Genomic DNA, 11,760 nt, shown 5'->3' with positions numbered 1-11,760 from the left:
AATTGCTAAAAACTTTTAGCAACATCCATCCACGTAAAGCATCATTTGGGCTTGTGTAATTGTAAATAGCAATTTTGGGCATCATTTGGGCTTGTGTGATTGTAAAATAGCAATTTCGGGGGTTTTACACACCCCCCCCCCCCCCCCCTAATGCTGATGCTCAACATGAGAATCACATACAAATTGTGAGACTAACATACTTTGAAAAAGATGCTACATATGCTAAATTCATGAGATAATTCTTGCAATCTTGACCTCTAGTTTCAGACAACATTCCCAGCTAATTGTAAAAAACTTTAAATTTTAATTGCCAAAAATGCACAATACAACATCAAAGCGATCCATTTGTGTGTGTTATTTGAGCCCTCTTCTATTAACATCAAAATGAAGAGAAAATTAAATCAATAAAATATATAGATGTCTTAACAACATCGCTTACATCCCTATTCCTCTAAAAACTCTCGCTTCATTTCCACAAATAATCTCAGGATCACAAAAGCCCCATCACTGGAGATTGCCCAGCTTGGCTTCCCTTGGGGTTAGATAAAAATAAAAAATCAAAGAGAGGTGATCAGACCCTCTTCAATGGCTAGAATAACCATTTAGGTGAAGAACGTAATGCATTTCCAAATACAATTCCAATTTTTCCATAAACCTAGGAAGCCAAAGTAAACCAAGCAGTAACCAATGATGAACTCCCAAGAACTGAATAAAAAAAATATGATGCTGAACCAACTTAACCCAGATTTCAATGGAAGCACCTAAACAGTCTGGTCCAAAACCCAACCACCTCTATGGCCTCTGGGGAATCCACGGGTTCCTTAAAATTTGCTTTCTCACAAAGCTCTTCAAAAGCATCGACAATATTTTGAAGCCTGGCAACAAACTCAATCAGAAGTGACGAAAATGTTCCTAAAGACAAGGAACTGGCACTTTCATATACTTTTGATTCTTGTTCATTAATAAGCATGTAATCCCCAGTAAATGAGAGACGTGGCCATGATATTGGTTTCTTAAGTACACTTTCTGAGGATATCCATTGCGGCATGGAGGAGGGTTCCACACTCATATTTGGATTCTGAATTTCACTGAGGGAATTGATTACCAGTCCTTTGCTTTCATTGTCTTTAACATCATTGAAAGTCTGAGGATCTTCCAATTCCTTAGCCTTCCTTACACCTTCCCAGCTCTGTGAATTGACCAGAAGGTATGATTTTTGGTCAATCTTCATTTGCAACTGTTCTGCTGCCTCATGCACTTCATGTAGTATGTCTTCAGTGCTTAATTTTTCCATCTTTTCTATTTTGCTTCCGAGATCACGTAACACTTTAGCTCCTTCAGTACCAACCCTCTGAAGCTCATTACTAAATACCTGTCTCTTTTCTGCTGGTGCCTACAAATACAAATTCAAAATAGTTGATAATGTATATGGATGGCTAAGGAGAAAATATTATATATTCTCCAAGCCTAAAGGGCATTAATGCACCAATAGCTACCAAAATGTATCCAATGCACAAAGCTCCCACTTTTGTAGGATTTGAGAGAGGTCATGGTAGGCAACCTTACCACAATTTTTTTTTTATTTTTTTTTTTTTATGGATAGGCTGATTCCCAGAATAGCTACCAAAATGTCAAGTGGAAAGAGAAAAATTTGGACTTTCAGAACTGTTGTGGTGCAGAATTGATAATCATCTTTCCCTATCTTGTTGGCAAACATGTGGGGCTTAGGGTAATCTTTTTAAAGGATATATAGAAAGGTCAAAGCATATGTTTTGAAAGTTACAAAGGTCATTCATGAAGAGTTAATCAGCATGCCTTGAACATTTCATATTTTTGGGGCAACATAAATTACAAATATGCAGCTCTGCAGTTCTCTAGGCACTATAGTTTTGTTACAAATGTTCTGACAAAAAACTAAATATATTTACCTTAAAATATAATTTGATAAGTGTCAAATATAACCACTTTACATATATAACAATGTTTTTAAATTTATCGGACCTTCACATAAAAACATTATTCAATCATTAAACCAGTGTATGGCCGGATTCCTTTCCACCTTTATCTATGGATTTAGGAAACCTATTATCAGAAGTAAGAATCATAACCAGATACGAATGGATCAAACAAAATGCTAATATTTCCCTCAATGACTACCATGGATTTTTTGCAGGATAAGATGTTCCACTGAATTTGATTGCAACTTCACAAAGGATAGATCAACCCCAAATTTTTAAGCCTCAAGAATTTTATTAACTTTAACAAAATATTTTTCATAAAGATATATGAGGACTCTAAAGAATCTCTTATTCAAGCTCACGGCAGCAAAGGCATCAGCAACATCCACATCATAACTACTAATAATGCTCTTCTAATCCTGATTAACCTTTCAGTTCTAAATACATGGACACAGTAGTCAGCTTTGAATTTTTCCATTCACTCGTTGACTACTTTGTCCGTGTATATTACAAGTGAAAGATTAATCAGGATTTGAAGAGTATAACTAGCAGTTATAATATGGATGTAACAATAATTAGAGCATTGTTATTTTCTCTTACAGTTATGCTAAAGAAACTAAATGATACATGTGAGAAAAAGAAATCAATTTGACCAAACCATGCACACACTCCAAATTTTATTGTTCCACTTACCATCACTTATTCATTTTTCTAGCTTGCTATTTTACTCTCTTGCTTTCCACCACTCACCAACAAATCTAATAAATCACAACCAACGAGCAATAAATTCCTTAAAAGCTAGGTTGTTGAACCTATTATGAGGAAGTAGGCAATTCATAAGCTACTCAGGAAATGGTGTCCACTTGACAGAAATTTTAGGCAATAAGCTGGTTATGTCAACAAGAATGACTCATGGGTGTCTTGACCTGGTGGTAAATTCCATCATAGAGCCAGTGTCATGGTTCAAATCATACCCTTTTTTTTCTTTTTTTTGTTATAAATCCTACCATAACTCAAAAGGAAAAAGGAGTGCAAAACCGCAATGGTACAGTAAGGGTCTGATTACTTAACACCCCCCCCCCCCAACCCCCTCCCCCCAAAATATATATATATACATATATATATATATAAAGAAAAAGAAAGAAAGGGATTTGAGGATAAGTAAACCATTCACGACTATGTTCAAGCTCAAAATTTATTGTTTCAATTGAAAATAAATCTAAAAACGAAGATTGGAATAACTTAACAACATTGATTGTTACTTTCGACAAGAAAAACATAGATCATAGAAGAACTCAAACAGAAAAGTTCAGTGTACTACTAAAAGATCCCAAATGCTACTTATGATGTAGTGAAGCTAAGAACTATGTGCCACCCCAAATGAGTATAGGTAAAATTTAACATGCTGAGAGGCATGAGAACCAAAAAAGCTTGCAATAAACATATCCACAAGATGACAAAAGTGAAAGGTCTATTCACCTGTATTTCTGAAAGTATGCATCCATGCATTGCCATTACCATGAAAGCACAATGCCTCAGTGCACCACTTACTTTGACATAGTTTCTCCAAGGATAATTAAAACTCTTATAAGGGCCATGAGGTGGTTCCCATATTGCGAAGTCTAACTGAGATATCAATATTAAGCTATAATCAATAATTCCTACCTTTTCTACATCTATTGAAGAGGAGAGGTAGCACAATTGTGACATGAGCATACCAGAGATTCCTCTTGGCTCGTAGACTGTACAGCCGATCTGTAGCCACTATACAATGGGTCGTCAGAGGCTTGGTATGTAAGAATTTTGGAAGGGATCCTCTCATATTCAATGCATTGCAAGTATCCATTAACACAGCCTATACGAAATTTGATGCAAATCAACCAAATATGTCATTGCAATCAAGCATTTACATATAAAAGAGTGTCTCTCTAAAAGGAACACAAGAAAAACTTGATCCTAACCTTCCAAAGAAGAAGCAACACCCTTGAAATTCTTTACCACCAATTTGTGCAGATCCTCCCCTGCCCAGATTGGGTATATACATATATTTACAACCAAACATATACCAGCACCAACTCCAATAAGTAATAACCGATAAAATGCAGTTTCGAAAAACTGCGATGAATTACTCCCAGAGACCATTACAATACAGTATGTCAACAAGAATACCCGGAACCCATATTCATAAGACTTCATCGTTGGATGCAGTTTCGCATAACTCGCACAAAATCCTAAAACAACACCCCAAAAAAATTAATAATAATAATATTCAGATAAAACTTACATACATTAACTAGATATGACCAATGCAACCATATGTTTTAATTTGATTGGGAACCTAATGTACATGATCTAAGGAACTGGACCAAAGTTTAGCTGTTTAAGAAAAGATAGAAACAACTTGTTTCATTATAAACTAAACATTAACAATCACAAAGAGAGAGAGGGAGAGAGTGTGTATTAATCTGACCTGCAATGAAAATACTAATTATTATAATGACTTCCTGAAAATCCCCAGCTCTCATAGATAATTCAGCAATACCCAGAGCAAGTCCTCCAGCAGAAAATGTCCCCAGAGCACGATTGAACCCTTTGTTAAGTGTTGCGCCTACGAAAAAACCAAAAAAAAAAAAAAAATGACCCTTTTCACTAGACTCAAAAGTAAAACGACAATTAACACAAAAAAGAAAGATTATGAGTTGTGAAAAAGCTTAATACCTACGCTGAATTCGAAAACGACAATTAACACAAAAGAGAAAGATTATGAGTTGTCAAAAAGCTTAATACCTACGCTGAATTCGAAAACGACAACGACTGTGAGTATTGCCCAGATGGAGTATTGACTAGCTTCCTTGAGAGGCTCTTTCAAGAAGATGACAAGGGACACGAGAGCCAAGGAAAGACCCATTTTCATGGCGAAGAAGAGCTTTCTTGGATCGGACCGACCCATCTCGTATAACTTGGCCGAAGTTTCTTGAAGACTGGTCCATAAGTTGGTGATTCCATCTGAGATTTTGCGGAACCACCGCCATTTCACTCCGTCGTCTCCGCCTCCTACTCCGCCATCGGAGCTGTTCAGGCCGAAGTCGGAGTAACCCTTTCTCGATAGCAACCTTTCTTTGCTCCTCTCTGCGAAACTGTGCCGCAACGACCCGATTTTACCTGCCATTTCTGCATCGTCGGAGATTGGAATTGACAATGAGAGAGAGAGAGAGAGAGAGAGAGAGAGAGAATTAACAATAATCTAATAAAGCAAAGCATCCACAAAAATATGAGAATGGGAAAGTTCGTACCATTCGATGTGAATTAGAATACGAGGAAACTGTTGAATCGGAAGATACAAGACACTTTACTTTCCAGTTGGAAAGAAGTGGATGTTCTTAAAATGGTATATAGCAAAAATAGGGGATTTTTAGAAAATAACTACAAAACCCAAACAATATCATTAGTTAGGAAACGTTTCAAACTAATATGCTTTCTAACAATTCGAGTTCAGAGGACTCGATTTCTGGTTCAGGTTGGCCACGTGGGCCAGAAATCGAGCTCAAAGGACTCGCTTTACCTTAATGGAAATCGACCTCAGAGGAGTCGCTTTATACTTATGGAAATCGAGCTCAAAGCACTCGATTTCAGTTCAGCCTACACTTACACGGATTTTTTTTCTCTGTTCTTCCTTTCCTTTTTTTTCTCCAAATGCCGTCCCACTCTCCACTTCCAAGCCCCAAAAACCCATGAACAAATCAAATCCAAAACAAATCAAATCCACTCTCCATAAAAATCTACGCATCGCCTGAAGCTTTCTCCGCCTGGGTTTGGTTAGATCGGCGCCTGGGTTGCTGGATTTTTGCATCGTTGCGGCGGCGAGACACGTCCGATCTCTGCGTTTTGCATCGCCTGAAGCTTTCGCTGCCTGGGTTTGGTCAGATCGGCACCTGGGTTGCTGGGTTTTTGCATCGTCGCGGCGGCGAGACACGTCCGATCTCTGCATTTTGCATCGCCTGAAGCTTTCGCCGCCTGGGTTTGGTCAAAATCGGTGCCTGGGTTTCATCGTTGCTTCTTTCTTCTTCGTTTTGAACTCTTTGGGTTGCTGGGTTCTCACCGTCTCTGCGATACTAAATCGAGTCCACTGGGCTCGATTTCCATGAACAAAAACCGAGTCCAGTAGACTCGATTTCTTTGCTTAGAAACCGAGTCCAATAAACTTGGTTTCTATGCTTAGAAACCGAGTCCATTGCACTCGATTTCTGGCCTACGTGGCTGATTTTGGCTGAACCAGAAATCGAGTCCTCTGAACTTGAATTGTTAGAAAGCAAATTAGTTTGAAATGTTTCCTAACTAATGATATTGTTTGGGTTTTATAGGTATTTTCTAAAAAATCCCCAAAAATAGTGGAGAAAAGTTGCCATTTTTTTTTTTTGGTGTGTGTGTGTGTGAAAGATAGAAACCCTTTTTTACTATTTTACAAAACAACCTTTATTGTTAAATTTAAATTGGTTTTCTATAAATATATGATAAAAAAGTATTTTAATAAATTTGAATAAAATAAAAATATACATAAAAAATAATTATTCAAAAAAAATAAAACTCCTAAATATGTCTAATTTTGTGCCCATTTGAAAATTTCTTATTTCCTATATATGTCTTGATGATGCACAAAAATCATACGCAAAATACTCCGGGCTATGGTGATGACTTAATGACCTGAAGAGAAAAAGAAAAACTGTCAAAGGTGACCCGTTAAGGACCCTCTGATGCTTAAGTCAGTTTTCTCTCTAGAACACAAGGATGGTGATTTTATGAATAGTGGTACTTACCTTGGTTGAATGTGACCTGATCCTATTATAAAGAGTTAGGAGTAGGTCTACTTGTTCGGATCCACTATCATCATAGGGGATGTGTGTGTGGAGTTAATGGAGAAAGTGGAGCGGATTACAAGGAATCCTCCCCACGTTCTTGGAATGGCGAATCGTGGCCTAATTATATTGAACTCTTTACTGTTGGCTTGACACGTGGTGATTTCTCACTGGCTGAAGGATTCTCCAAGTGGCAGGTAAGGGCGAACTAAAATTAGACGTTCAGGATGTTGACACGTGATGTAATCCTAATGGCTTACCAAACACGTAGTTTTGTTCTTCAAAAAAATTGCCACATGGCACACTCTAACTGGTTCGCATCGTTTTAGCGTCCCATCCTGTTGCCTATAAATAAGGCAATACCTCTTCTATCCCTTCTCATTTCCCATATTTCCTTCTTTGACCTCAATCGTCCTGCGCATCATCTAGAAGTCTTCTTCTATCCCTAGTCATCTCTGTTTAGAATCAGGTATCCTCTCTTTTCTTCATTTGTAGGTTTTTCTTTAGAACTCTTTACAAAATGACTGAGATAGTGGTGTCTTCATCTAGTGATAAGGACGAGAGGGAGATAGACAAGTACCATGATAAGAGTAATAATAGCGATAGTAGTAGTGATAGTGGTTCTACAAATGAGCAATACTCATCTAGGGTTCCTAAGGTTCCTTTAGAGGTTTCTCCAAGAGGAGCTGAGGCAGAGGGCGGCATCTAGGTCGTTTGCAGGTCTGTCCACTAGTACCTAACTGTCCATCCCTTTTCCCAGTGATGAGGAGGACATTTTATACTATTACACTGTAGGTATTCCTTTGGAGATAAAGGAGAAAAGACTTTGCTCACTTAGGGGAAAATATCAAATTTCGGACAAGCTTAATCCCCTTATAGCTGCTCCTGGTGAATGGTGTTGTACTCCAAACTCAAGGGTTGGTATATATATGACTTACCTGTTAAGGGGTCCTAGGTTGCCTTTCAACGCTTTTGCTAGGGAGATCCTCCATAGGCTAGGTGTAGGTCCAAACCAACATAATCCCAACGCATAGAGGCTTATAGTATCCATGCAAGTGTTATGGAGAGAGGTTTTTGATGGGAATCGTCCTCTTATTATGGACGAGTACCTATATTGCTATAAACCCTCCAAAATAAGCTAATCCCTAGGTTTCTATCAATCTTTAGCCAAGAGTTCTAGTTGTAGGTTGATAAGGTTCCTTCCGTCGTCCGATAGAAGGTGGAAGACGGAGTTCTTCTTCATCTCAAGGTTTTGGGCAGGGAACCCTGTTGAGGTAGGTAGGGACCCCTTCCCTCCTTACACTGGTGAGATGGGTCGTCTGTCTAAAGGATACATTACTTTTTATAACTCATCTTGCTTATTCCATTATTCTTATCTAACTTTTTTCTCTTTTTTTATTTTTTATTTTTTTTATTTTATTTTTTTTGTTTTTAGCTGTAAGACAACCCTTGCTAAACAACTTCTCCCTAGACCGTGTCCAACGAGTGTGTTCCTTTGTAGACAGGACTTTTCATTTCTTGGTGAACCTTCATCGTCTAGTGACTTAGAGGCTTGGACTTGAACTTATAAAAGAAGCATTGGCACACGAGCTTATCACCCGTCGACGTAAGTTATTCGTTTTATTATACTTTTGCTAGTTAATCCATTGGACTCTAACTATTCCTCTTTTATATATATATATATATATATATATATATAGGAATGACAACCATGAAGGAGAATAAGGGGAAAAGCATTGCTGGTGATGAAAGTGTTCAACCTAAGACTAAGGCTCCTACCCAAACTCATCCTCTCACCTCCTCTACATTGAAGCTTGTCCCTCTAGCTTCATCAGAGAAGAGGAAGACTATGTTTAAGAAATTGGACACAGGTAATCTCCCTAGTCGTCGAGGCAACAAGAAACAGAAGGTTGACTCCTCGACACCGTCTACCACCTCTATCGTGGTTCTTGACCCTACTACTCCTGTGGCCAAACCTACGATCTCTAAGGGTGAAGGTTCCCTAACTCGTCCTGATGTAGATCTATCCAAGCCTTCTCCTACTAGGCCTCCTAATAGTGGCCCAATGACCCTCCTAAGGAGTGAAGGTCTTCCTTGGGACAAGTTTAAACAGGCAATGACTGACAAAGACATTGCCATCTGCTATGACATGTCTGTGTAGGAGTTTGAACGATCTACAATTCATGATCTCTTCAAGGAGCGGACGATAAAGAGCTATCATCAGGAACGAAGGCCATAAAAACTTAACACATTTATGTATATATTAATCAAATATTAACATTATAAATAAATAATAAAGCTATAATTAAAGCTCTAATTAAAAGTTATATAGATTCTAATGAGATTAGAATTCTTTATCAAGTAAGTTAAGGATAGAGTTCTTTATAACTAATTTTTGATCCATTAGAGTATATGGAATCCTAAATAGTTTAGGACTTCCATTTTAGTTAGTGATTCTAATGAGATTAGAGTCTTTAATAAGTTCAAGGCTATAAATTGTATTGAGATCACAATAATCTAAAGAAAAACCCAAATAACAAATGAAAGCATTGTATTCAAAACAACCCTTTTGTTAAGCTTATTGTAATCTGAGTAGGTACCTTGTCTTGGCCTTGAGCCTTGCATTCCATGCGGAAGGTATTTACTTCACGGATTACATGATTAAACTTCTTTGTGATTACGTAAATGTTCGTTACGCTATTGTGACATGACTTAGTTAGATCACATCGAATTTAAACAATTAAACACATTTGATGTGTAGGGTTAAAGATATGATAAGATCGCAATTATTTCAAGACAATCCACTTGTTTTAAAATTTCTAGTGGGAGAGAGATTCAAGGGTTGAGTCTAATGGCCTCCATTGTCGGTTTATAGTAGCATGATTAGGCACCTTGCCTTGGCATATATGCCTTGCTCCCTACGAAGGGTGTTTAATTCTTGATACTACAAGTTAAACTTCTTAATGATGGATGAAGTGTGTTTTTACATTGAGAACGACCACACTACCGTGGAGTTACTTGATGACTCACATAAAATTTAGGCAATGGTGTACACTAGACTAAGTGTAATGTTAACCTCCCAACAGAGCTATGTCATTATTACTTAGAGGCTAAAGGAAGAGTGGGAAATTATTTTTGTTTGGTAAGAGTTACCATGATAGCATTAATAATGAGAATAGTTCTTGCTTGATCATAGTGATTGATATGACCTCGCTATCGAGGAATATTAATTGCGGGATTGAGCTGCCGTAGGACCTAATATAATATGGTTTTAGGGTTCCATATTATATGGTTTTGGATGAAAAATATAATGTCCTTGTAATTATGTTCATAGTCTCAAATTAAAGTTGTCATAAATTTTTGTTCTCTAGCTACTATTTTCATTGAATCACATTGACTAAGACACAATTTTGGACATTGTGCTTAAAGGAGCTGAAGTACATAAATATGTTTCGATTCAGCATTGTCATAATTTCCTATACATGATGCATTGTTGGAAGATAGCTTATGATGTGATCATAGTCTCATTGAGATGCTAACATGTTACATTGGCTTCTATCTCAACTGTGCTAAAACATGAAATGCAAAAATTAGCACTAGATTTAGACATTATATTAAGTCTAAATAAAATGTTTGGTATGAATCATATTGGTATGAATCATATGTTTCGATTCAGCATTTTCATAATTTCCTATACATGATGCATTGTTGGAAGATAGCTTATGATGTGATCATAGTCTCATTGAGATGCTAACATGTTACATTGGCTTCTATCTCAACTGTGCTACAACATGAAATGCAAAAGTTAGCACTAGATTTATACATTATATTAAGTCTAAATAAGATGTTTGGTATGAATCATATTGAGTGCTAAGAAAGGCTTAAGGAGTTCCAATTCTATGTCATTTTATGAAAATATTTTCATCTTTAAAAGAATTGGAATTCTTGGATGTAGAGATTAATTGTTAATCTCATATGGATAAAATCCACAAGTCCGTGTCAGAATCGTGTTAGAATCATTTGATCAATTTAGATTGTTTTGAAAATAAATAAATTCTTTTTATTTTATTTGAGTTGACGAGTGAGTTCTACGCAATGGAAGATATCCTAAAAGCTAAGGCTATGATCAATATGACTTAATTCAAATTCTAAGCCTTAACCTAAAGGTAAGGGTAAGAAGAAGAATAATGATACCAAACAGTTGGGCAATCTAGTTGTCCTAAGAGTTGCCAAAAAGGAAATTAGACTCAAAAGCATTACCTAAAGGAAAGTGTTTCCATTATGGTAAAGCTAAGCATTGTCCATAATTGAAATCTAAATGGAAATTTACATCTTTTACTTTTAAAGAGAAAGTTTTCATCCTTTAGTATTGTATGTTTTGGCACTTAAGTCTAAGTTTTATTAATCTAAATGATATTCTAGACTGGTGAAAAATGGGCTTTTAAAACCATTAGTTTTTTGTTATATTCCCAATCTACGAATTCTATTTAGAGGATAATATGACCTAGGGCTCCTTTATTGTAAAGGAATATAGTTCCAATGACTTCTTTAAGTCAATGCATACATGAAGAAGGAATATGACTCTTTTAGATATGGTAAAGTACATGATAAGAATTTCCATTTACTTATTTCTTTTGGAGATATACTCTAATTATTATTATACATTTTCTAAATTGATTCCAAAAGTTTGTTCCTAGGACATTTGTTAAATTGTGAATTGGGTGACTTCCACTTTTGGAGATGTCCAGCAGTTGTGCTAGAAAGGAAGTCTGATAAATTAGAATCAAAAGGTTGAAAAATGTGTGTTTATGTTGGACATCCAAAAGGAATTGCAAAAGATTATTTTAGTAGTTATAAAGATAACAAGGTGTTTGTAAAGTACAAATACAAAGTTTCTAGATAATGACTATATGAATAATCTTAAAGCTAAATGTAGAACTGTTCTAGAA

At 36.5% G+C, this 11,760-nt stretch overlaps 1 protein-coding gene across 2 annotated transcripts; it reads right to left on the bottom strand.

Annotated features, from left to right (window-relative positions):
- Positions 1–396: 396 nt before the first annotated feature.
- On the bottom strand, positions 397–5,361 carry LOC115990728 (aluminum-activated malate transporter 4). Of its 2 annotated transcripts, XM_031114526.1 has the most exons (7): positions 5,252–5,361; positions 4,746–5,129; positions 4,429–4,566; positions 3,920–4,189; positions 3,677–3,813; positions 3,438–3,584; positions 397–1,393 (listed from the first exon to the last, which is right to left on the bottom strand). In XM_031114526.1, the coding sequence occupies exons 2-7, from the start codon at positions 5,125–5,127 to the stop codon at positions 749–751; spliced, it is 1,719 nt and encodes a 572-aa protein (XP_030970386.1). In that variant the 5' UTR covers positions 5,128–5,129; positions 5,252–5,361; the 3' UTR covers positions 397–748. The 2 variants fall into 2 exon arrangements, with proteins under 2 accessions (XP_030970386.1, XP_030970392.1); XM_031114532.1 differs by lacking the exon at positions 5,252–5,361 and having other exon boundaries at positions 4,746–5,236.
- Between the last annotated feature and the right edge of the window lie 6,399 nt (positions 5,362–11,760).

Source organism: Quercus lobata, chromosome 1, assembly GCF_001633185.2.
Source record: "Quercus lobata isolate SW786 chromosome 1, ValleyOak3.0 Primary Assembly, whole genome shotgun sequence".
Taxonomy (NCBI): domain Eukaryota; kingdom Viridiplantae; phylum Streptophyta; class Magnoliopsida; order Fagales; family Fagaceae; genus Quercus; species Quercus lobata.
The sequence above is the reverse complement of the archived record's forward strand: the minus strand, read 5'-3'. Positions and strand labels throughout refer to the sequence as shown.